General features: G+C 44.0%; 1 protein-coding gene across 3 annotated transcripts in view; it reads right to left on the reverse strand.

Moving 5' to 3' along the window:
- Window positions 1–25,591, reverse strand: part of SLC12A8 (solute carrier family 12 member 8) — a 126,087-nt gene that overhangs the window by 67,983 nt on the left and 32,513 nt on the right. For all 3 annotated transcript variants that reach the window (XM_087439733.1, XM_087439732.1, XM_087439734.1), the window contains exon 4: window positions 25,032–25,263. In XM_087439733.1, coding sequence (XP_087295859.1) covers window positions 25,032–25,263 — 232 coding nt within the window. The remainder of the gene's footprint in view (window positions 1–25,031; window positions 25,264–25,591) is intronic.

The following is a 25,591-nucleotide window of genomic DNA, read 5'->3' on the forward strand; positions in this document are numbered from 1 at the left end:
CTTCCAGGGAGGTATTTATTTTCATTTTACAGATGAGCAAACTCAGAGGGTTTCAGTGGCCTGCCTACAGTCACACAGCTAACACGGAGCCTGTGTTCTGGTAGCACGTATCATGAAGCACAGATTATTGTCATTAACAATGCTCTTCCCTAGTCATCTCCATGTTTCATGAGGACAGGGACCATATCTATTCAGTTCTCCACTGTATCCTGGAGCCTAGCTCCAGGCACCCAGTAGCTTCAGTAACTACTCACCGGGTGGGTGGGTGGAAGGAAGACAGAAAGGGAGGCAGGAAGAGGTGTGTGTGCAGTGTGGCCGGCCCCTCAGGCAGGTGCTCTTCCCCCAACACTTCACTTCTTTGGAGACTATGCTCCAACAGTCTGTCCAATCGGCGTCATTCTCCTACAACTCGTATCACACGTCCACAAGCTGCTCTGACTATTGTTTTCTAGGACTGTGTCCATCTGCCGTACTGGAGCCTGATCTACTCTGGTTCCTTTCCCAGTCAGTCACTCAACAAGTGTAACTGAGAGCCAGCCACGCACCAGGCACTTTCTAAGATGTTGGATAAAAAGGCAGTAAGATGCAATTCCCAGCCTTGAGGCTCTTACAGCCTAAAACAATGACCTCCGCATGTCCTACCCAGCTCTGCAAGCCCTCAGAATCCAACGTAGACAGGATTTTCTGAAGCTGTCTACCAAACTCTCTTAGCTTCCAGCAGCACTTCTGCTCTCTCTGATGCTTTGTTTTGTTATTTTCAGAGACATCAAAGGATGGCCCCCATCGAGATTCTCCTCTCTACTTTTCAACATGTTTCCCATGCTGGGAGGCATGAGAGACGAGAGAAGCACGCAGGGTTAGGCAGGGGGAGCCAAACAAAGTTCTGCCCTGAGCTGTGAGATGGATAGGACTGGAAGAAGCAGCCTCAGGCGCTGGAAGAAGCCTGTTTGTCTTACAGGAGAGGAAATGCAAGGTAAAAGCGCCCCTACACAATCACTGGCAGTCATCTGCTCCTGGCCAGCATCCTTCCATAACACCTCCTCTCCACCCCAACTGATGAGGGGTTAGGTCGAGAAGGGACCACAGCCCCCTGACGTCCAATAGATGATGAGTCTAACATCATCTTATTATGAAGCAACTGAGACCCACAGATGTTAGGGTTCTGGCCCAGTGTCCCACAGATAGTAGCTGAGAGGACCCTGGCTTCACATCTCCCAATGCAGAACACTAACTATGGTCCCCTTTCACTTTACTACTTAACAACTTCTCCAAATGCACTGTAAATATCACTTGGTAAGTGTACTGCTTGTTTCCTAATTCAGTCAACAGCACGGCTAGGAGCAGTGTCAGCTTGACGGTTAAGAAGGACATGGACCCTGAGGTCAGACGGCAGGGTTCAAATTCTGGCTCCGTTGCTTACCAGCTGTGTGACCTTGGGCAGATCACCTCTCTGAACCTCAGTTTTCTCATTTGTATGGTAGGGACAATATTAGCACATGGACCCATGGATACTGCAAGGATAAACGGAGGTCTAAAGTGCTCAGCACAGTGCCTGGTACATAGAGAGTGCTCAGTAAACACTAATATTACCTTCCTTGGTCGCTATGCTGTCTCCAAATCTTAAATTCAAGAAATCTGTAGCAATGTGAATTGACCCAAAACTTTTTTTCTCTTCTTAATAAATTATTTCATTTCTTTTTTCTCTACTTAGAAGCAGAAATATACTTAGTATTTCAAAAAGTATTAATTGTATCTGGGCTGTTTGATAAAGAATGTCTGACGCGGGCACAGCAAGATTGCCAAGGCACCAACATATAGACATCTGACATAAAAATCTGATGGCCTATTAGAAATAAGTTTTTAAAGTGTTAAGAGCTGAGTAACAGTTTATGAGCCACTTTTTTAAATCATTAGGCTTAATCTTACAAAAAACAACCTTTCATAACCCAATGTTTTCAATTTTTTGGAAAAGCGACACAAATTCTTGGAGAAGCATGGGAAGTTTTGCCCTTCACATCTCTAGACCCTGTACTCAGGGTGAAAGACACTGCTGTTTGGGCCACTGACTTGTGAGGCAGACATTATTTTCACATGCAAATCATGGCCACATAAAGCGATAATCCAGGCCTGGGGCAGGCAGAGACCCAGCCAGGCTGTCTAGTCATGCTCTCATGCTGCATGCGGGGCAAGTTGCACTCTTGTGATTAGGGAGCCAGCTGTCCAATGGGAGAGGATATGTGTGAAAAAGACTAAAAATACAAAACATGCTAGAAACCATGCAAATGAGTTTAGTCCAGCGTGAGAAGGCATTGTCACTGAATAATGGATGGGGCTGGCCAAGATCTAGGGGAGGAAGGGAAGTATTCAGGCTCATGTGCCAGGCACTGTGTTGGGTGCTTTCTATAGAGTATCTGAAGTGGCCAGATCACCCGTGCATGTGACTCTGTGTCCATTCACACAGCCAGTGGTGTGGGGTAAGATAAATATTCATGGAAGGATTTTGGAAACTTCATTTATTATTTTGGATCATAAACTAACAAGGGCAAAATCAATCAAGGATCTCATTGGTTAAAATAAATCTTGTTTGCTTGGGTTTAAGTAGTGCAGATGGGGTGGGAGGTGGAGTGGGGAAGGAGGGAATGGAAAAAATAAAGAGGTATTTAGAATCTAAGAGAATGAGATCACAAAATTGTTTCCCAAATTGCATCTGGTCTTCATCTCTACCCCCACCGCTGCCGCGTCGGTCCAGGCTGTGTTTTCTCCTGCCTGGACAATTGCAGCCGCCGCTGACCGGCAGCCCCTGCCTTGAGTCCCTCTCATCTTAGCAGTTGCTGTTGAATATGAAATTGAGTCCCAAACTTTAATTTTTGAGTTTTCATGGCTCCCCTTGCCTTGAGTCCCTCTCCACTTGTACCCACACTAACCCCAGGTAGGGGTTCCCTACTTAAAAGAAAAACCTATCAACCTTGTTCAGCTTTTATGATTTCCACATCTTTATAACTCATGTTGAGTTTTAAAGTCATTCCCAGTTATTTTGTTTGTTTATCTGTTTGCTTTTTTAACTAGAAAGACTAAGGAAATCCTCACGATAAGGCATGTCATCAAGCCTATGTTTATATTACATTCCATCTGGGACTTCTGAATGCTGCTACATTAATTTTAACTTTTAAAATACTATATACTGTGTGAGCTCAATTATGCAAAAAAAAAAAAAGGATGGAAAAAGACTATAAGGAAATAGCCTTTATACTTCATATTTTAAAATTAAACGTGTTATTCTTAATAAAAATAAATTAGAATTATAATTTAGTATATACTACCTGTTATGGACTGAATTTTTGTATTCCCACCCCACCCCCAAATTCACGTGTTGAAGCCCTAACCCCTAGTGTGGCTATATTTAGAGATGGGGCCTCTAAGGAAGTAACTAAGGTTAAGTGAGGTCAAAAGGGCGGAGCACTGATCAAGTAACACCAGTGTCTTTATAACAAAAGACACCAGAGAGTTAGTGTGCTTGCTCTCTCTCTCCCTCTCTCCTTCCCCCCTCAACTCATACATGCGCAGGCACACAAACACAGAGACACACACACACATACACACACACACACACTGAGGAAAGGCCATGTGAGGACATAGAAAGGGACCACGTGCAAGCCAGAAAGAGATACCTCACCAGGAACAGAATCAGCTGGAACCTTGATCTTGGACTTCTAGCCTCCAGAACTGTGAGAAAATTAATTTCTGTTGTTTAAGCAACAGTTTTCAAATTGGCTAGCTCCTCCTGACCCATGGGATGAAACCCGGCCCCTCTGTAGTGGACAATCCAAGAAACCCTTGATGTCTGCCATGCTTATGTCTTTTGACGATATGGGCCAGGTGAATTTATTTCTGCCCTAAGATCTCCTTGTACCCTATGACCCTGATTTCCTAGACACAATCTCTGGACCAGAGATGGGAGTTTGAACCAAAGGTGACCACACAGAGGCTGGTCCTGAGGGAGTCCACTGTTCAAGAGATTTCCCATGAGACCTTGCCCAACTAGATCTCTCGCAGTGAGAATGAAGAGGGAGACCCTTAGAGAAGGCAGCAGGGAACAGCAGGTATCACCTATGGCTGTAACCTCAAAAGACAAGCTAATGTTTCATGTCTCACCAATGCCTGTGGTAAAAGTTGATCTTGGAAGCACTAGGATCCCCAGGGGCTATATAGCTGCTAACAGTTTCCTGAGCTTCCCTCTGTCTCCTCACATTCAATCATGATGACCTCAGAACATGAATCTTCCTTGAACCCAGAAGAGCCTTATTTCCTGCTAGCCCTCTCTACCCTATCCTGTTCTAGCACCCTAAGCTCCAGCACACCTAACTTCCTGAAATCTCTAGAATTTTCCATGACCTCTCTCATCTCTGCCTCTTCACACATACCGTTCCCTTTCCTTGGGATCACCCTTTCCAGTTTAGCACCACGTTAACTCCTGTGTAACTTCCTAGGTCCACTCAAACGTCATCTACTCCCTGAAGACCTCTTTGAAACACCGAGGTCCCTTCACTATCCTCCACCAACAACTATTATATTTTCCTTTATAATATTTAACCAACATATGGTGATTATTTGGTTAGAGGAGAGGCTGACCTTATTCTTGTGTGTATCTTAAATTTCTAGCATTGGGTCTATACATAGTGGCGCTCAGGAGAAGTTTTTTGGTTAATTGATTAGAGTGGGAGAGAAGGAAATAAAGGTGGGGTAGAGACGATGAGAGACAGAGATAAAGAGACAAAGGGGCAAAGGATGGACAAGGTGGCAATGAAGGAGTCAGGGAAAGAACGGTAGTGAGACAAAACTTTAAAAGGCACAGTGAAACATCTTTTCAGGAATAAATACATTTTCCCATCAACCTAAAGTTTCATTTCCATGTAGACTATTTCTCTGCTTATTTTCAGTCCTTGTGAGCCTTGATGCCCATCATAGAATCCTCTTCAGACAACTTAAGCTTTTTCCTTACATGCCATTTGCCATTACCACATATTTTAAGGATGGAGTCACCGTTTTCCCCAGAGCAATACCTAAACTTTGTTTCTTTATAGCCTGCAAACCCTCCAAAGTGGGGAGGAAAGCTCTGACAGTCATTTGGGTGGGGTTTCCACAGCGCTAATTCACAGTTTCCGACTTCTGTGATGAAGTACCAACCCATAAGGTCACCCCTACTGGAGATAACAAGTGTTCTCAAGTATTTATTGTGACACTAGGTCACAAATCGTATTGCAGCAATCCACCAAGAGAAAATACCTTCTTCCTATCTCCTTTACAGTATCACTCCAACTGACTTCAAAAAAACCTCAGAAACCTTCTGTTTAAAGAGCATCATTCAGGTTTTCACAAGTGGTCCTCAAAATCAGAGGTATAACCCACACAGTGATTACAGTTCTGAATACAGGGCTTTAGAGGTTGCCAGAGCAAGAGAGACAATGATCTCTCACAGAAAGAGATACTAATATTCCTTTATAGATGGAAAAATGCTAATTTTTGGAGGGGGGAGAAAAGTAAATAAAACTCTCTAATTAAAAAAAATTTTAGGGCCAGCCCCAGTAGCCTAGTGGTTAGGTTCAGCACGCTCCACTTTGGTGGCCAGGGTTCGGTTCCAGGGCACGGATCTATACCACTCATCTGTCAGCGGCCATGCTGTGGCAGTGGCTCACAAACAAAAAGAGGAAGATTGGCAGCAGATGTTAGCTCAGGGCAAATCTTCCTCAGCAAAAAAAATCATAATAATAAAATAAAAAATTTTAAAACGTGGTCAGTTTGTCATTTAAAAATATTAACTCCAGACCTGTGGGGTAACATGGCAGACTGAATACATGTACCTAATTTTATTACCTCCAAAAATCTCACTAATACACAGTACAGAAGTTTTTAAAGGAATATAAATTCCTAAGAATGGGAAAAACAGCAACAAAATTTTGGAAGCTAAAAAGTAGATGGTCCAGTGATAGTAAGATCAGACCTGAGAAAACGGAACCTCAAGTCAGCAGAGGAGAAAGCTGAGAACCAACCTGATTTACCCCACAAAATTCTCCAAGGTCTCAGGACAGGTGGCACCAGGTGTCTGCACGTGGGAGTGAGAGGTGCTGGGTTAAACAAGGAAGACCAAGGTGGACACTCTGAGAAGTTACTCATGCTACCAGGCACCTGGTGCCCCCCAACCAGCAGAATCTGGAGGCTTATTCTCTGGAGAGGGTAAACCAAGGGCTTTGACTGGGGGTGTCAGACTCAGCTGAGGGAAATCAAGTAGATGTTTACTGAACACTGAAAGCAGAGACCCCCCCCTTCCTTTTCTCCAACTCAGCTCCCACAACATGGGCGACCAGACTCATCCTTAGGGAAGACTGGAAGACTCCTCTCCGGAGAAAGTGAAACAATTCAAGAAGCACATAAAGGTATAAACCTGGGAGAGGGTCTCCAACAACTAGTCCACCCTAACCATCTCCCCTAGCTCAAAACTGACAGGACCCAAGGATGTGCTCAGTACTCCCAATCAGCTTTGTATTCCCTACTCTTCATCACGAGCAGAAAGCCAAGAACTACCAGATATCTGATAAATTCCTCTAACATGGAAGATAAAGACCCAAACAAAGAGGAAAAGTCAGCTTAGGGGAAACAGAAACTATGCAGAGATAAGAAAAATTTAAAAAATATATTAATAAATCCTCTGAGAAAAGAGAAGATATTGTATCCACAAAACCAAAAAGAAGATGCTATTTAAACAATAAAATATAACAATCAGAAACCTAAGAAAAAAGTGTCTTGATTATTAAAAACATGATAGCAAAGTGAGGAAGTTGATAGAATTAGTGGAAGATGGAGCTGAGGGAATCTCTCAAAGTGAAGATAAAATTAGGTGAGAAATAATAAGAAAATCTAATATCCTGAATCCAATATCCAAATCCAGAAGTACCAGAATGAGAGAACAGAAAGTAGAGAAAAAAATCATCATTGAAATAAATTCAAGAAGATTTCTAAGAACTAAAAGATATGTTACCAGACCAGAAAGGGCCCACCAAGTGCCCAGCATAATAAAAACCAACCCTCATATGGCAAACTATTTTGAAATTTCAGAAAACTGGGGATAAAAAGAACTTCCTATTAGTCTACAGTTACTTATAAAGGATTATCAATCATAATGGCTTTAGACTACTCAACAGCAATACTAGAACCAAGGAGACCAGCAATCAGAGGTCTAAGAGAAAATAGCTTCCAACCTAGAATTTGATACCCAAATTATCAGTCAACTGTGAGCATAGAAAAAAGGATTTTCAGACATAGGAAGTCTCAATTTGTCTCCCATGTGCTCTTTCTCAGGAAGTTACTAGAAGATGATTTCCATCAAAATGAGAGAGCAGATCAGGATGACACGGGATTCAGAAACAGGAGGTCCAACAGAGAAGAGAGATAAAGGAGGATGAATGGAGACCCAGAGATGACAGCTGTGTACAGGAGTACAGGGTGACTACCCACACTGGAGCAACTGACTAAGGACATATCGAAGGTTGTCATCACCAAGATCCCTGCAGCCACTGCACCTAGTTTTTAACCTGAGGTCAGAACCTGGGGTGAGCCTGTTGCAGAGTCTTATCTGTACTCGGCTCATCTTGACCATGAACTTGACCATGAAGTGCTGCTCTCCCTCCTTAGCCTGCTGCTTACCCCCCACAGAAGTGTTCTGTTTTGACCTACTCCTGAGGGCTAGAGATAGGCAATGATGAGCTTACACGTTGAAATACAGAGCAGCTCACTCCCCCCATGCATTCCTCCAGATGTCTAGTACCTGATGCATATTACAACCCTGAGGAAGGCAGAGACCTGAATAACCAAAAGTCAGAGGATAATGGTCACCTCTGATGGGAATGGAGGGAGATGTATTGGGGAGGAGCCACAGGGGTCTCCTATGGGACCAGCAATCTTCTATTTCTTAACCCAGGTACCTAGATGACATTTTGCTATTCTTTCTGGTATACAAGACATATGTTTTATATACTCTTCTATATTTTAATGATATAGAATTTAAGAAATAATTTTAATGTCAACGTTGGAAGCACTAACGTTTTTCCTCCTGTTTAGGGGTAAACACCACCCCCTCCCATGTTCTTTCTCCGCAAAGTGCTGCACTTCATGTTACAGAGAAAAACATAATTGTTTATCTTTATGAAGTAATATCTCCATTTTATGAGATCTGGATATACTTTCTATAAAGACTTAGAATCTCCTTTGCATTTTCACAATTTCAGGCATAAATTATATCATCTCTTAAAAACTGATGTGAAGACCAGATTAAATTAAGTCGAGGGCCAGAAGTTCCCCATCTCAGGCTTAAGGCCTAAGTCTAGGGTCATCAGACTCTCAACAGGCATAAAAGGTAGTGGTTAAGAGTTTGGGGTCAGGAGCTAGACTATCTGGGTTTGATTCTCAACTCTACCAACAATGCAACCTTAGGCAAGGTATTTACCTCTCACAATCTCAGTTTCCCCATTTTAAAAATGTGAATAATCATAAGACCTACTTCTACTGTAAAAAGTAAATGAATTAATAATGTAAAGCACATCAAACAAGGCCTCACATACACTAAGTGCTCAATAAAGGTTAGTTGTTACTATTGTTACTATCGTAGATAAGCAGCTGTCTTACTGTGCGTGGCAACTATCTTTCTACAAAAGAAGTTATTCCCATCAAAAGGTCCACAAGTGCTCGGCCTTGCTGCGGTCAGTCCTCCTCCTGGCCTCCTGGTGTTCCACAACTACCATCATCCTTCAATCAGCCACTACTTCCAGGTGCCAGTTTGGATGACGCAGGTGGTGTTTGTAACAACTTGTCTAAGCCTTTTCACACTCAGGATTGAGACATGGTTCCTAAAAGTGGCAAACTTAGCTTGCAGGTGGGCTGTCAAACAGCAGACCCTCCTCTTTCACCAACTAGCATCATAAGGGGCCTCCTCGCAGCAGAGTGAACACACAGGTGTGAGCGATGACTCCCCGCCCACATAGGTAGTCACATAGGACTCAGAACCACGTTAGAGTACAGGGCAAACAGCACTGGATTGGGGGTTGGAGGAACTGGGTTCTGACTGTGGCTCTGTGTGACCCAGACTCTCTGTGCCTAAGTTCCTCACCCATAGAATCAGGTACATCACCCAGACTCAACATTCCCAAGTGCATGTTTGCTTGCCCTTAAACACCATATAATTAGTGCAGGGGGAAAGGGAGGTCAGTCATGGGGCAATGAGTCTTCTAATAACAAAACCCATCATTCAAAACTGACTTCAGTGCTGATGCTGACCCGCTTGGGCTTCCATCCCCATGTCTAGGCAAGGCCTGTAACAATGTTATCACTTTTGAAAACACAGGCCTAAACTAGTTCCTATTGCAGACAATTGGCAGGTGCCCAGTTAATAGATTATTCCACCAGACAGTTGAATGCGTTGGCCATTGGTCAAAAATGAGGTCACTGCAATCCTATGCACTATAACTGGAAAGCCTGATGAGAAACAATTGTCTGTTTTTTAACAAATAGGAATCCATATTCTCATACCCCGACATTTGCCTTGCTTGGTGTGTGGTTCAGGAGCAAAGGAAGATTTTGTTCAAGGTCAAGTTGGCTTTGTTCTTTGACTCATCTGTTGTGCGTTTGTCCATGTGTGTTTCACATCAGCAAATCCAACCAGATTCCAGCTGACCTGCAGGAATTTCTGGCCAACGTCGCCAGATCCCTGGTCTTTCTCTCAAACCTGCACAGTCGGAAAGAATGGGTCAGGAGACTCCTGTCCCAGCCATCTGGACACAGTGGATATGCATAACATGAAGCACATGTGCTTTTCTCCAAAAAAAAAAGAAGGTTCTAAGGGATACAGAGCTATTGTTACCGGAGGCTGTGGCGTCCTTCCAGCACACAGGCATTCCCAGACGAAACCACCCCGCTGACCTGCTGCAGCTACGACCTCACTCTGATTTTACCAGGAATTCATGCACACTCTTGTCAAGTATTTAATGCCCCCCTAACCATTTTTACTCCTTGCAAACAAAATATCCAGGAGGAAAACTTTCAGAGCCACGGTCTCTTCTCGGCTGCAACCCTTCCTTCCTTCCTCCTTCCCAAGACAGTCTGACTGAACTTGCAACCTGACCCCGCCCTGGGCCGGGCCCACCATGCAGGCATTGTGGTTGCTCTCCCCAGCTGCAGCCTGTGCAGACGGAATACCTGAGAACCGCTGCCAAAACAGGAAGGTCGGCGCCTCTCTGAAGGGAGGCCTGGGGAGTGTCCATCTCCCAGGCGACAGAGATAAGAGATGAAGGGGCTCCAGTTATGTTCCAGAGCCTTTCCCTCACACTTTCTTCAATCTATCTGATTCATTCTTCATTCATTCACTCAACAAACATATTGAGTATCTGCCAATACAAAGCCCTGTGGTGGAGCTGAGGGCACAAAGGTGACTGAGATGTCTGTCTGTCTCCAGGAGCACTCATGTTGTTGTGACAGGCCACTCAAGGGGCAACCCTGGCACCTTGGACTCCTCTGAGCCCCCAGTGAAACCACCTCCCTGCCATCCCAGCACTGATCCCTCCAGCAGGGTCCCTGATATAACGTCACAACAAAGCCAACAGAGGGTTTGAGCAAGGGAATAGGCAGTAGATCATCTAGCCCCAACCCTACCTCCCTTAGCACAAGCAAGGGCTGGCAGATCCAGGTCCATTTTCTGGTCCCAAGAAGACACCTTAGCACAGCCGAGTGGCAGGCTGGCCATGGTAATTGGCATATATATTAGGCTCTGATCTAGTGAATAAATAAACTTTTTAAGACTAAATCATCAACACTGCCCACTTCTGGATCCTCCAAAAGCCTGCTCATTAGCAGTCTACAATGCAACAAATCTTTAACTTATAACTTACATACTTAACTTACAGTAACTAACTTGGCACGATGGCACAATCTGTGTTTTACAGAGATTAGGGCAGTAATCAGGACCCCAGGCTGGGCCAGAAACCCCCACATAGTAGCTTATTCCAGGGATCTAGCCACGGATAGAGGTAGAGGGGAAGATGGAAGGAGATCAGAGGAGGAAACCAGAAAACGAAGGAGGGAAAAAAAAGGAGTCAGAAGGGATGGGGAGAAAGAAAAAAGCAAGAAGAAGAAGACAGGAAGAGAAATCAAAAGAGGCTTGAAATGCTACCCACTGCTTCCCATCCCTTTGACTACAGCCGCAAATCCCAGTAGATGGTCTGCTGCCCCCCGGCACCCCCGGGGTCCCGTGATCCTTGTACATTTCTGAATTAACACCACTTTCCAAAGAATCACCTAAGAAAGTGGCAGAAATTCTCACTCGCGCTGGGTTCAGTCTATCTGAGGCTGACAGTGTGGAAGGCTGAGAGCTGAGCAGCCTAGCTCCCATGAGCAGGGTCCCTGAAAGGGACCCTCTGTGCACAGGTCCCCCCTCTGCTCTCCAGGGAGAGGGGTGGTGCCTGAGGACCCAGAAGTGAGCATCAGGCTGCACAGAGAGCAGACGCCGTCCCGACGACGCCCTGCCCTGCCCTGCCAGACTTGGGACTTGAATTTGGTCCCAGTCAGCTCAGCTTGTCTACTGCTGCTCTTTCTGCTGGCAGCTGGGAACCATATTTCAGCCGCTTCACTACCTGGATCTGCTCCCGACCTTGCCTCACGTGCCTTCATCTTGTCTCCTGCTTCCCCTGCAAGCTCTCACCTCTAATAGTTCTCAGCAGCCACGAGAGGGCCCAGTGCAGACTGGGAGGTTCCCAGACCCTCTTGATCTGAAGGAGAAGGGGAGCAGTGAAGGATTCTCCGTGGACGAAAACGGCTCCCCCACCTTCCTCCAAGGGCGTGCCAGAGCCGGGAAGTGCCAGGAAGCACTGTGGAACAGCGCTTTGGAATCACGAGCTCTGGGTTCAAATTTTGGTTGAGCCACTGACTGTGCAATCTCAGGAAGTTTGCATAATCTCTTGGGGCTTCATCTCCCTTGTCTGTACAACGGGAATAATCATCTCACCCATGTCACTAGGTTGTTTCAAGGATAGAATAGAACAATACATGTAAAGTGCCTGACACAGAGTTGATGCTCATTACTATTCCCTGCGCACATCCATATACACGATAAGCAGGTTTGCGGTATGTATGGCCCTTAGGGGAGTGCCGGTCAAATGCAGAGGAAGGAGGAGCCAACCCTCACAGTCAGGGGCTAACTGAAGAGTTCCCGGCCTTGTCCTGAGCTCACTTCCAGGGCAATGAGTCCGCGGTCTTGTCTCTAGGATCCTGCCAGCCTGAGCAGTGAGGCACTGGCCTCGCCATGTTTGGTTCCTACACTGCTGAGCCTGAGCCCGACAGCAGAGCAGAGGCTCCGTGAGCAGGGGCCGGGTCCTCAACCCCGGCTGCACAGTGGAACCACCTGGAGCACTGAAAATACAGGCCCGCCCCAGTGTGCTGACTGACCTGGTCTGGCGTGGGACGTGGGAGTCTCTTTATTCCCCTGAGGCTCCCCTGGTGCTTCTAATGTGCGGGCAGGGCTGAGGAGCCCAGAGAGAGAGGCTGGGGCTCTCACTTAAAGCTCTCATCAGGTGTTCTGAGAAGACACTGTTCCTCTCTGCTGAGGCAGGAAGGGAGCTGTGTTCCGAGGCCTGGGGTCTTGGAAATTCCTTCACCTCTCTGGGTTGTTGTTCCTGCATCTGTGAGATGGGGAAAATGACCCTGACTGGCCTCCCTCACAGGGTCATTTGTGAAGGTCATGTGAGACAGCACGTGCGGAAGCCCTTGCTGCACAGCACCACCTACTCAGCCGTAAGTAAAATGCAACTGCCAAGACACCACAAACCATTCCACACAAAGGAGTCCATGTTTCCTCCTAGTACCTCCTTGGGCAGAGAGGAAAGGCTGAGCCAGCTGCCCTGGGACAAGGCTCTGTGCCCTGAGAGCCCAGAAAACAAACAGCCAGAATCGTGACTCCACACAGAGGCCATCCTGGGCACTGCATGGCCGTCCAGGCAGGCCTTGCTCACTGAGACCTGGAAAACCCCTCCCAGCAAAGCCATGCAGAGATGCCCTTCTCCCAGAGGGGGAAAGAAGCCCGCAAGGAAGGCTCAGGAAGATGCCTGGCAGGGAAGATGATTCTACGAGTCATGGTGCTAGGTAGCTGGGCTGCTCTCTTCATCTCAGAAGGAGAAGGCGGCCACGGGGAAGGGGGTACCCAGGAAGATATTTCAGAGCAAAAGTGTCCACAGAGCAGCTGCCTTCACCTGCTGGGGCAGAGGAGGCCATAGTCTGGGCTCACCATCTTTCACTTAGTGTGTTCATTCCTGCACAAATATTTACTGAATGCCTACTAGATGCCGGGGACCATACACTCCGGGAAGACCCAAGCCTTGTCCTCAGCATCCACAAGTGCAGGCCGACTGTGTGGCCCAGAGGAGCAGCCAAAACACTTGTGGGTTCACTACATCCTGAATGGAACAGGGAACAGTCACCTGAGGAGATTCCGGGGTGCATTCCTGGGTAGAATATTAATCTTTAGCTTACCCGCTTTGTATGTTTGGAATTTTATCAGAGAGAAGGTTTTTTTAACATAGAGCAGTGAAAAATGCCTCTTCTAGTGAATTAAATTCCTTCTTAATAAATATGGCTCCGTTGGCCATGAAATCAGCACACTCTCCCCAAACCACTTCAGCCCATCCCACTGCTCCACCCACTCCCACACTGCTTATGACTTTATCTCCAGCAGCCCACACCTCAGAGCTCTGGGCCATCATATTTAGCGCCTACTAGTCATCTCCACGTGGGCCTTGCTCGAGTTTAGGCTGACCTCGCTCTCTCCCCTACATTTGTTCCCGCTGCCATATTCCTCCCGGATCCCAGTGCATGACACCACTAGCTAGCCAGCCTTGTGTTGGCCATGCCCCTTCCCTCCATCTTCATCTCTTTAATCTGCCCCCTCCTTCCCATGCCCAGAGGCACTGCACCATCATTGCTTTCCTGGATTACCACAACAGCCTCTCAAATAAGTTTCCTGCCTCCATTCTTCGTCCCTATCTCAAGCCATTGATTTTCCATACTGTGGCCACAGCAACGTGTCTAAAATGTAAAACTGATGTCACATTTCCCACCACCCCAAGATAAAGCCCAAGCCCTTAGCGTGGCAAACAAGGCCTTCCATGACCCGGCTCTGCCTGCTCCTCACAGCCGGGGCTCTCTCATTTTCCCAAGCGTGGCAGACTCTTGAGTCTTTGTATAAGCCGCCCTCGCTGCAAGATGTGCTTCCTCCTCTTCTTCCTCTGGCCAAATCTTGTGCTCCTTTAACCTCAGCTCAGAGGTAATCTCCTCTGGAAAACCTTTCCTGACTCTCAGGCTGGGTTGAGGCCCCCCCATTTCCCTCCCAGAAGCTCCCAGGTATAACCCCATCACAGTACTTGTCACTTTTTAGTAACCATTTACTTATCTGGGTTTCCCACAACATTGCGAGCAGTTAAAATGAATGAAACGGCACAGCATGTTGAAACATGGATAAATCTCAAAAATATGTTGGGTGAGAACAGCAAATTGCAAAATAATTCATTCATCCACCATTCAAATATTTATCACATGAAAGGTCCATGCAGTATGATAAAATGTATGTACAATTTTGAAACACTCAACAATAGTGGAGCTGGATTGCGGCCATCTACGTTTGGTAGAATGATAAAAACCCACGGGAAGGACATCCATCAGCCTCAGGATAGCCGTCGCCCGGGGGAGAAGAGGGTGTGGATGAAAGTGCAGCTTACACTGTGTCTGTAATGCTGTATTTATTTTTATTTTTAATAGAGATTTGAAGCAAAATTGGCAAAATATTATCCATTAAATTTGGGGGGTGGATAGATGAGGATCTGCTATGTTATTTCCTGTATATCTGAAATATTTTATCAGTACCTTTTTTAAACTCTTAATGAGGAACTGGAGTCTCCAACGCCCTCGCTAACACCCCTGGGGGCCTGAGCAGACTGCTGCAGTTGCTCTTCCCAACCCATCGCCCTGGGCCTGGCTGCCACGCGAGATGGGCAGGAACGCAAAGCAGAGATGTAAATATTTTTATCCTCATTTTACTGATGAGAAAACCGAGACTCAGAACATCTAACATGGCTCGAGACCACACAGAGGATCCTGGATTTCAGGCCATGTCTTCATGTACAATTCCCACTAACTATTTCATCTAAGAGCAAGAACTTAGGTTAAATGGAGCACAGTGAAGAGAATTCCAGAAATAGAAGCAGAGCTGTATTCATATGTATTTATAAACCAGTGAGTAGATATATTTTAGGGAAGAAGAGGATTTAGAAAGGTACAAAGCTGAAGAGATAACCAAATGAGTAATTTAGGGATAGACCATGAAGCTAATTGAATGAAAACCTAATGGATTTGGATTTTGTCCTATAGGCAATAGAAAGCTACTGGAAATGTTTAAGCTGGGTAGTGACATAAACAAAGCACTATTTTCAGAAAAGTAATCTGGCTTCAGTGTATGGGAGGGGTTGGTTATCCATAGAAGATGGGGTGGGGGTGGTCAACCAAGGGGAAGATCCTGGAAGAATACATTTAGATTTGGAAATCATCTAAGCGACGCACATAAGAAATGACATCTGCTAATCTAAGGTGAGAGCTGTGGGGTTAAAAGGATAGGAGGGTGTAAGCTAGACAGAGAAATAAAAGTTAACCCCAAGCTTTCCAGGCTTGGGGAAATGGTGTAGCCATTCAGAAGATAAGCTAATTGTGTTTGCTTATTGTTTTGGGGAGGCGGGTGTGTGTGAGGAGGAAAAGGCAAATAAAGGGAGGAGGAAGAAATTGAGGACTTTGCTTTGCTTTTTTTTTTGGTGAGGAAGATTTGCCCTGAGCTAACATCTGTTGCCAATCTTCCTCTTTTTTCACTGGAGGAAGATTAGCCCTGAGCTAACATCTGTGCCAACCTTCCTCTACTTTATATGTGGGTCACCGCCACAGCATGGCTGACGAGTGGTGTAGGTCCATGCCCAGGATCCAAACCCAGAGAACTCAGGCTGCCGAAGTGGAAAGTGACAAACTTTAACCACTCAGCCACAGGGCTCACCCTAGCTTTGCTTGTTTTTAATCCCAGGTGATGCTCAGACATCCAGTTAGAGATCCAATAGTAGTTGGTGACACAGGAGGTAAGTTCAAGAGAGCTGAAGAAGCAGATGAGAATCGCCTGAGCAGCAGTGATGGTGGAAGGCTCTCTCTGAGGAAGAGAACACAGAGCAAAGCAGTGCTGAGGACTGACCTGGGGTCCCCCTGCCCACCTCAGGGAAAAGGAAGATGAAGAAGAGAGTTGACAGTGTTGTGTCATAGAAAAATTGGGAAGAGACAATTTCAAATCAGCATAGGTGGTTGCTATAGACTGAAGGTTTGTGTCCCCCCAAAATTCATATGTTGAAACCAAGTGTCCATTGTGATGGTATTAGGAGGTGGGGCCTTTGGGAGGTGATTAGGCAATGGGATTAGTGCCTTATAAAAAATACCCCAGGGAGCTTCCTCACCCCTTCCTCCATGGGAGGACACAGTGAGAAGATGGCCATCTATCAACCAGGAAGCAGGCCCTGGCCAGACACCAAATCTGCCAGCTCCTTGATCTTGTACTTCCCAGGCCCCAGAACTATAAGAAATAAACGTCTGTTGTTTATAAACCACCCAGTCTATGGCATCTTGTTATAGCAGCCCAAGGACTGAGACAGTGGTCAACAGCGCAAAAGGGGTCAAGAATACAAAGTAATTAACGGTTCTGGATTTGGAGATCAAGCGGTCAGTGGTAGAGCAATTTTAGCAGAGGGCCAAGTCGGGCATGCTTGACCCACTCCTTTTACAGCTCCTAAGTAGCTTCTCTTACAGCCAAGCATGAGCCCCTCCCTCAGCAAGCAGAGCCAGCTCCCACTTGCTGGACTCAGCACGAGGTGACCCTGTGCCTGTCCTGCTGTGCACCGTCCAATGAGCCACCCCCAGCAGAGGCAGAGGGCCAAGGCAGAGCAGAGTGTACAATATGGGCTCTGGAGTGGAGGGAACTACAGAGCCATGCTAGGCAACAGTCTTCCTAGACAACCAAAAAGTTAAGCTTGGAGATACATAATTTCATTTTAAATGCAGAACATAGAATTAAAATGTGCCACACGCCACTTTATTTTCTAAAATGCATTTTCTCTATAGCTGCCTGACTTCTATGGCAATAAAATCGTTTTGGCATGACACTCATCTTACATAAAGGAAATATAATCCAACAAAACGGCATTCGAGGAGCTTTAAGCCAAACAAATACTTGAGAGTGCCTTGTTTAAATTAAGTTGTCACGCTATTCAGCTTCTTACAGTAATGGAGCTCTGTGTCTCCACAGAGCCTTATGAAATGATGCTTGTTTTGGAAGAGACAGGACAGCAGGTGGGGAAAGGAAGAGGGGCCCCTGCTGCCTGTCTGCAGGCTAAGGAGTTGGGAGGTAAGAAAACGGAGGTGATGATAAGATCCACTGCTATGGGAACTCTGGAGATGAAATGAGAGATATGACCGAGTGGCTTGAGATGGAAGACACAGTGGAGGGAATGATGTGCCAGGCGGAAAACAAGACTACATGAGAGTCTGCACCCTGACTATGAGACCATCAACCTTTCCCCCACCTCTACTCCACCCCCAGAACTACGGCAGCCAGGCACGCCCCTGGCAGGAGACTGGAGATTGCCCAGAGAACACAAACTGCACTAGAGGAAAGACCTACAGAAACTGACATTTGGGAGATTTCTGGTGAAATGGTCCAGTTTGCCAGAGGATCACTCAACAGTGACGTCCTCCTGCCACAATCGCCACCCACTCTGACCGTGCACAGAACTTCCAATCAGCCTTTCAGTGCCTCGTTATTAAAAATGAACGAACAACCAAGGACTACCAGACACTGAAGAAAGCTGGCAGCAATTAACACAGAGAACAAAACAAGATAATAGAAACTAAGAAATCTAGGAAAAACAGACAATATAGAGAGCAGAAAAAAATTTCAAAAGAAAATAAAACCTGTATAATTTACAGCCTGAAAATGTCAAAAAGAGATTTTATATCCATGAAACATGAACAGGATGTGATTTTAAAACTAACAATCAGAGAACAACAAAAAGCTCTTGGAAATTAAGGAGAGCCAAAATAAAAACTTCAGTTAAAAGATTGGAAATAAAGTTGAGGAACTCTCCCATAAAGCAGGGATGGAAAAAAGAGATAAACTGTAGAAGAGAGAAGATTAAAAAAAGAATAATAATAGAAGGTTCAAACCAAGAGCTCCAACATCCAGCTAAGAACTCAAAAAAATAATAAAAAATTTTAAACCAGAGAAAATAAAGGGGAAGAAATCGTCAAAGAAATAATTGAAAATTCCAGATGGAAAATGCCCAAGCAAATGAATAAGAATTTTCATTATGAAATTTTAGAACCTCAAGAGTAAAGGGAAGATCCTATGCGCTTTGAGGAGGAGAAAGAGAAGAGGTTACCTTCCAAGAGCAGAAATCCGAATAGCACCAAACTCCCAGATAAGTGCCGCTGACGCCTAGAAGGTAGAGCAAAAATGACTTCAAAATTCTAAGGGAAAATTATTTTCAGCCTAGATTTTATATCTCCTACCAATCACACGTGAAAGTGGAAAAGTGACATTTTCCATCATAGACAGAAGAGGATGATTTGGGATCCAGACAACAGGGACCAACACCTGGGAGCAGCAAAGGAAAGTACCAGCACCACAGGAGTGATCCAGGCCCGAGATTGTCCATCCAGGAGAAGGACAGGGAGGAGGGAGTCTCCAGGAGAAGACATAATACAGGGAGCACTGGGAAAATGCCTGTAAGTATTTGAAAGCTCTATGGAGCATATTTTAAAATGGTGATAAAAGCCTAGAAAATAAAGCAAATGAAAAAAATCAGAGCATAGTGAGTTGAGTGGTAGCCTCCAAAAAGATATGTCCACGTCCTAATGCTAGGAACCTGTGAATGTGACCTTATTTGAAAAAAGGTCTTTGCAGATGTAATTGAGTTAAGGATCTCCAGATGAGATCATCCTGGATTACCCAAGTTGGACGTACTTCCAATGACAAGTTGTCCTTACAAAATACACACAGAGAGACAAGGGGAGGAGAAGGCCCTGTGAGGACAGAGGCAGAGATGGGAGCCATGCCGCCACAAGCCAAGGAATTCCCGGAGCCATCAGAAGCTGGAAGAGACAAGGAAGGATTCTCCCCTAGAGCCTTTGGAGAGCGCGCGGCCCGGCCAACACTGTGATTTCAGTCTCCTGGCCTCCAGAACTGTAAGGGAATAAACTTCTGTTGTTATAAGCCACAAAGTTTGTGGTAGTTTGTTAAGGCAGCCCTAGGAAACTGATACACAGGGTAAGCTTAATTTCAGGAAAAGCTGAGAGATATACAAAAAGAAAGCAATCAGAGTACATCATTTGGCTCAAAAATGAATATTTTTACTTGTATGTATTACTTTTCATATAAAAATTAATTTTAAAAGAACAAATGACGTTAGGAAACAATTTTCAACATATATAACATTGTTTAGACTAATAAAAGCTAAACAAATATTTGTTTTATGTTGAATTAATTGCTAAGGCAGAAGAGCTATAAATTATTAAAAAGTAAGACAACCTAAAGGAAAAATAGGGAAAGATTATAGATAATTCAAACAAACAAACAAAAGAAATATAAGTGGCAATAAAAATGGGAATAAAATAACCCTCATTAATGATTTAAGAAAAGCAAATTTTTTTAAAAAATCAGAATTTTTGCCCATCACATGGCAGAAATTTAAAAGACTGAACAAATCCAATATTGTCCAGGGTACTGGGAGTCAATAACTCACATACTGTCAGTGGGAGTTCAGAAGGGAATAACTTTATTGGAAGCCAATTTGGCAGAACCTAACAAAATTTAAAATGTGCTTGACTTTTGTCCTATGAATTCTATTTATAAGCCTTAATCCTACAGAAATCCTACAGAAAAATCCTACAGAAATCCTTCAAATTTTGTACAAGGATATTCATGTCAGCAGTATTTGTAATACTGACAAACTGGAAAAACCTAAATATCCATCAATAAATTAATGTTTAAATATAAAGTATTTTAGATCTGTAATATGGAATACTGTGCAAGTATTAAAAAAAGAATGAGGGAATCCTAAATGTACTGACATTGAAGGATGTCTATGATATGTTATTGAGTGGGAGAGGAAAAGCAGCAAAACAATGTAGAATTTAATTACATTTTTACAAAGGACTATGTTGTATGTGTTAATGTACATGCATGTGTGCATGTGTGCTTGTACATGTATAGAAAATAGACTGGAAAGATATTTATCAATCTCCCTCTGGGGAGTAGGAGTGGGAAAATAGAGTAAGGGGAAGAAATTTTCACTTTTCACTTTATATTTCAGATTTTTTTTTTTATTTTTACAATACAAAACATTTATTTTGTCTTTAAAATGAAGAGAAGAATATAGTTTTACTTATGTGCATTTAAAATTTTTTTTCAGATTTTAAAACTAAAACTTGTGGTTTTAAAATGTGTCTGCAAATTCTCTCTCCATTTAAAAGGTGGAAACTAATTCCTCTCTGTTTGAATGAGGGCCAGACTTAGTGATTCATTTCTAAAGGATCTCTCTCTCTCTGATTGTTTGCTTTTGGGGCCAGTCACCCCATGACTTGAGGACACTTAAGCAGCTCTCAGGAAAGGACCACATGGAGAGGAACTGAGGACTCCTGCCAACAACCAGCAAAAATTTGCCAGCTAGTGAGTGATTCACCTTGGAAGCAGATCCTCCAGCCCTGGTCAAGCCTTCAGATGACTGCAGCCCCTGGCGACATACGACTGTACCACATGAGAAACCCTGAGCCAGAACCACCTGCCAAGCCACACCCAAATCCCTGGCCCACAGAAATGGAAAGAAATAATAAATGTTTATTGTTGTTTTGTGCCACTAAATTTGGGGTAATTTGTTCAACAGCAATAAATAACTAATACCTGTACTGTTCTCCCTCTGGAGAGTAGAAGTGGGAAAATGGAGTTTTTTTTACTTTCTACATTTCAGGATTGGATTTTTTTTAGTCTTTTATATTGAAAGAAAGGGAAAGAAAGAAAGTTAGGCTTAAGAGTATTTTTTAAATTTTATTTTCTGATTTAAAGAGTGACGCTAGTGGAAAAGGACAGAGCTGGAGGACTGACACTACCCAACTTCAAGACTTACTACACAATCACAACAACTACTACACAATCAAGACAGTGTGGTACTGGAGAAAGAATAGACACATAGATCAATGGAACAGATTAGAGAGCCCAGAATTAGACCCACACAAATACAGCCAACTGATCTTTGACAGAGGAGGAACGGCAATTCAATGGAGACAGGACAGTCATTTCAACAAATGGTGCTGGAAGAGCTAGACATCCACGTGCAAAAAAGAAGATTAATCTAGACACTCACTTTACATTTTACACAAAAATAAACTCAAAATGGATCACAGACCTAAACGTAAATCACAAAACTACAGGCATACCTTGTTTTATTGTGCTTCTCAGATGTTAAATTTTTTACCAGACCCTTCACCAGCAAAAAGATTATGACTCGCTGAAGACTCAGATGATGGTCAGCATTTTTTAGCAATAAAGTATTTTTTAATTAAGGTATGTATATTTTTGTGACACAATGCTATTGCACACTTAGACTACAGTGTAGTTTAAACATAACTTTCATATGCACTGGCAAACCAAAAAATTCGTGTGACTTGCTTTATTGCGATATTCACTTTACTGCAATGGTCTAGAACCAAACCCACAATATCTCTGAGCTATGCCTAAATAAAACTTCTAGAAGATAACAGGAAAAATCTAGGCAGCCTTTGGTTTACTAATGGGTTTTTAGGTACAATACCAAAACCATGACCCATGAAAGAAAAAAAATTGCTAAGTTAGACTTCATTACAATTAAAAACTTCCATGCTGCAAAAGATGCTGTTAAAAGAATGAAAAGGTAAACCACAGACTGGGAGAAAATATTTGCAAAACATATATCTGATAAAGGGCTTGTATCCAAAATATACAAAGAATTCTTAAGACTCAACAATAAGAAAACAACCCAATTAAAAACTGAGCACATCTATACTATGGAATGTTATTCAGGGATAAAAAGACATGAGCTATCAAGCCATGAAAAGACATGGAGAAACCTTAAATGCATGTTACTAAGTGAAAGAAGCCAGTCTGAAAAGAGTACATACTGTATGATTCTAACTCTATGATATTCTGGAAAAGGCAAAACTATAGAGACAGTAAAAGATCAGTGGTTACCAGGAAGTCAAGTGTGGGGGAGGGAGGGGGGATGAACAGGTGGAGCACAGGGATTTTTAAGGTATTGAAACTATTCTGTATGATACCACAATGGTGGATAAATGTCATTATATATTTGTCAAAACCTATAGAATGTACAACACAAAGGGTGAATCCTAATCTAAACTATGGACTTTAGTTAATAATAATGTGTCACAATCGGTTTATCAGTTGTAAGAAATGTACCACATTAATGCAAGATGTTCATAATAGGGAAAACAGTGGTGGGGAAAGGAGAGAGGAAGGATATAGGAACCTCTGTACTCTCTGCTTAATTTTCTATAAACCTAAAACTGCTCTAAAAACTAAATTCTACTAATTAAAATAAAAAAGCAACAGAACAATTGAAGGAAAAATAGAAATGAAATAATACAGCCACCCATAATCTCAGCAGAAACACAATTCCTGTTAACACTTTGCATAGTTCCTTCCAGTCTTTTTTCAAATATCTATGTATATGTCATTTTTTTAAAGAGTTGAAGTCATTCCACTAAATCCATTCTGAAGGTTTATGGTCTAGTTTTAGTTTAGATTTTTAACCTCAAAGAAAATAGCCCATATAAAACATCACTGATACCAAAAACAGATTCTGGAGGGGCTAGTTGCTATGGGAATGATTGAAAATAAATTTCATTTCACACTACACCCTGCTAATGTACTGACCAGAAGGAAAGAGAAATATTTGGAGTAACTTAGAAGAGCAGCCAAGAAAAGTTCCAATCAAGAAGGAAAATACATCAGCCTAGCTAGGTTTCACAGAGGGCAGCAGCATCGCCCTGCAATTTAACTCATTATGCCCTTTCAGCAGCCATATAGACAGAGGGGGAGAGCACCAGGAATCGGAGATGGGGTAGACTCTCTTTCTCCCTCACTGACAGTTTGATGGGCAAACTGCCAGCAGGTCTCCCTCAGGATGTGGGCTGTCTCTGCAGGGTGGGACAAGGCCAGGAAAATAACCACCCCTTCCCTCCAACAGAGATGCTCCAAATATTTAACAGGCTGCAAAGCCCAGGCTTCAAGTGATCTATTTGGACACCACAGTGGCCCTTAGCATCAGCGCAGATCCTGGAGCCCCTTCTGTACAGGGGTTAACCCTTTAGATGCTGGATCATGGGGCAGTCTGGAGGTTCTGGGGGAGGGGCCAGGATGCCAGAGGGTAGGGGGCACTCAGGGAGCTCAGGGGAGTGACTATTTTCCAACAGAAGAATTTCAATATATGAAGAAGTGATAAGGCCAGATCAGTGTGTACCAATAGAATTCTGACCTTCCTTCAACCAACATTTTTATGAAAGACAAGCCTGTATGGAACACACATCAGGGGCAGCCTTGAAAGGGAAAAGCAGAGCTGCTATCACAAAAAGACTGCCAGTCATGTGAAGACCTGCCCAGCTTCCCACCTCAGGGAACAGCTCAACTTCAGAGTCAAATAAATCTAGTCTCATTCCCAGCTCTGCCATGTATTACCATGAATTATGTAATCTCTGAGCCCCAGATTCTTCATCTATCAAATGGGTATAACTGTTCTTCCCTCCTGAGGTTACAATAAGGATGACACAATGTGAGCCATGTGAGGTGCTGAGCAAAATGCCTGGCCTCAGCAAGTGCTCGGTCCAGTGCAGTGGCCATCACCACCACCACCACCACCGTTAGAGGCGAGTGTCTCTGCTGCAGATCTTTTTTTCTTTTTCTTTTTTGTTCTTTTTTAACACAGCTGGTGGCCCCATCTTCCTTTCCCTGTCCATGTTCCCATGTAGATGCCTGGTCACTATTGCCATATAAAGATAGAGTCCCTGGAGTGTGAAATATCAGGCAGTTACGTTTTTCTACAGCACCCTAGGAATAGCTCTGTACTCTGAAGAGAAACAATGACTTTTGATGCCAAACCAACCCAAATCACAAAGCTACGAAGTTATGAACACTCCGGGTGACAGCTTCTCACTCAGAGCATAAGGATTTAGGATTGGAGCTGCCAAGCATCCCCAAGGCTGAGGAAAACCCAAGATTAAACAGTGATGGACTGATTACAAATACAGGATACCATTTCCAAATCGTGCAAACCTGGCTGTTTATTTTCTTTCTTTAAGCTGCGTTAATGGTTTCATATTTTTATTTTGAAAAAAATTTAATATAGAAAACTATAGATAATCAAACCTATATCAGTCCTCATCTCCCAGAAATGATAATTGTTAACATTTGTTATATTTGCATCAAGTCCTTTAAAAAAAAAGGAAAAATATGACTGATAAAATCTATTTTCCTCCCTACTCCCAAATCTATTTCTTGCCACTCCCCTAATCACTGTTATGAATTTGATCTTTATCTATCCAGTTCTACCTTATTCTTTGTTTGATCTAAATGTTCTGGGTTTCTTTTAATAGAAAGAAAACAAAAAGAAACATGGAAAATGTGCTAAGTGGAAATGTCTATACGAAGAGTGGCTTTCAGCCGCTGAAGCTGCACCAAGACCCACCCACTCACCTCTCCAGGATAGCCCACATTAATTACAGGTAAAGCCTATTGGGGGTAGTCTTGCCAACTCACACCTATAAACGTCTAGAAAGCAGGGCAGACCCGAATAAGGCCATCTACTGAAGTCCAAAAGGCTTACCCGGGTCCAGGTGCGTGAAGGAGCCCACCACGAAGTCCAGTGTGGACACGGCCAGCAGGAACAGCAGCAGCAGCTGGAGGCGGATTATCCACATGACACCTGCCAGGTTAATCCCCAGCAAGGCCAGAAGCACCACAACGGAAATTCCTCGCACAGCCCAGATATTCCTGAGGCTCAGCAAATCTGAGATGGATTCAGCAAAGCCGGTGATGTACATGGCGCCTGCAACACACTGAGAGGCCATTCGGGGTAGGAAGAGCCAGCAAGAGAAAAAAGCACCAGGAGCCCACAGGCCAGCGTGGCAGGCCCTGAGGACCCAGCTCAGCCCTGCCAGGGCTCGGCACCTGGGAACCAGCACGGGGGTTAAATGGGCCTTTCTGGCCTGGGAACCTTGCCTCGGGCCCCATTTCTTCCAGTCTATATCTCTACCTTCATCCAGAGCAGGGAATGAATGCCAAGCCCAACCCCAGAGCCAGCTGCTTGTCAGTGGGAACTAAGATGAAAAGATTTGGGGAGGAAGAAGATGGGACTTTGGGCCAAAGACACCTTTGGACTTCTCT

This window comes from Ceratotherium simum, chromosome 15, assembly GCF_057802395.1.
Source record: "Ceratotherium simum simum isolate JZ-2026a chromosome 15, ASM5780239v1, whole genome shotgun sequence".
Taxonomy (NCBI): Eukaryota; Metazoa; Chordata; class Mammalia; order Perissodactyla; family Rhinocerotidae; genus Ceratotherium; species Ceratotherium simum.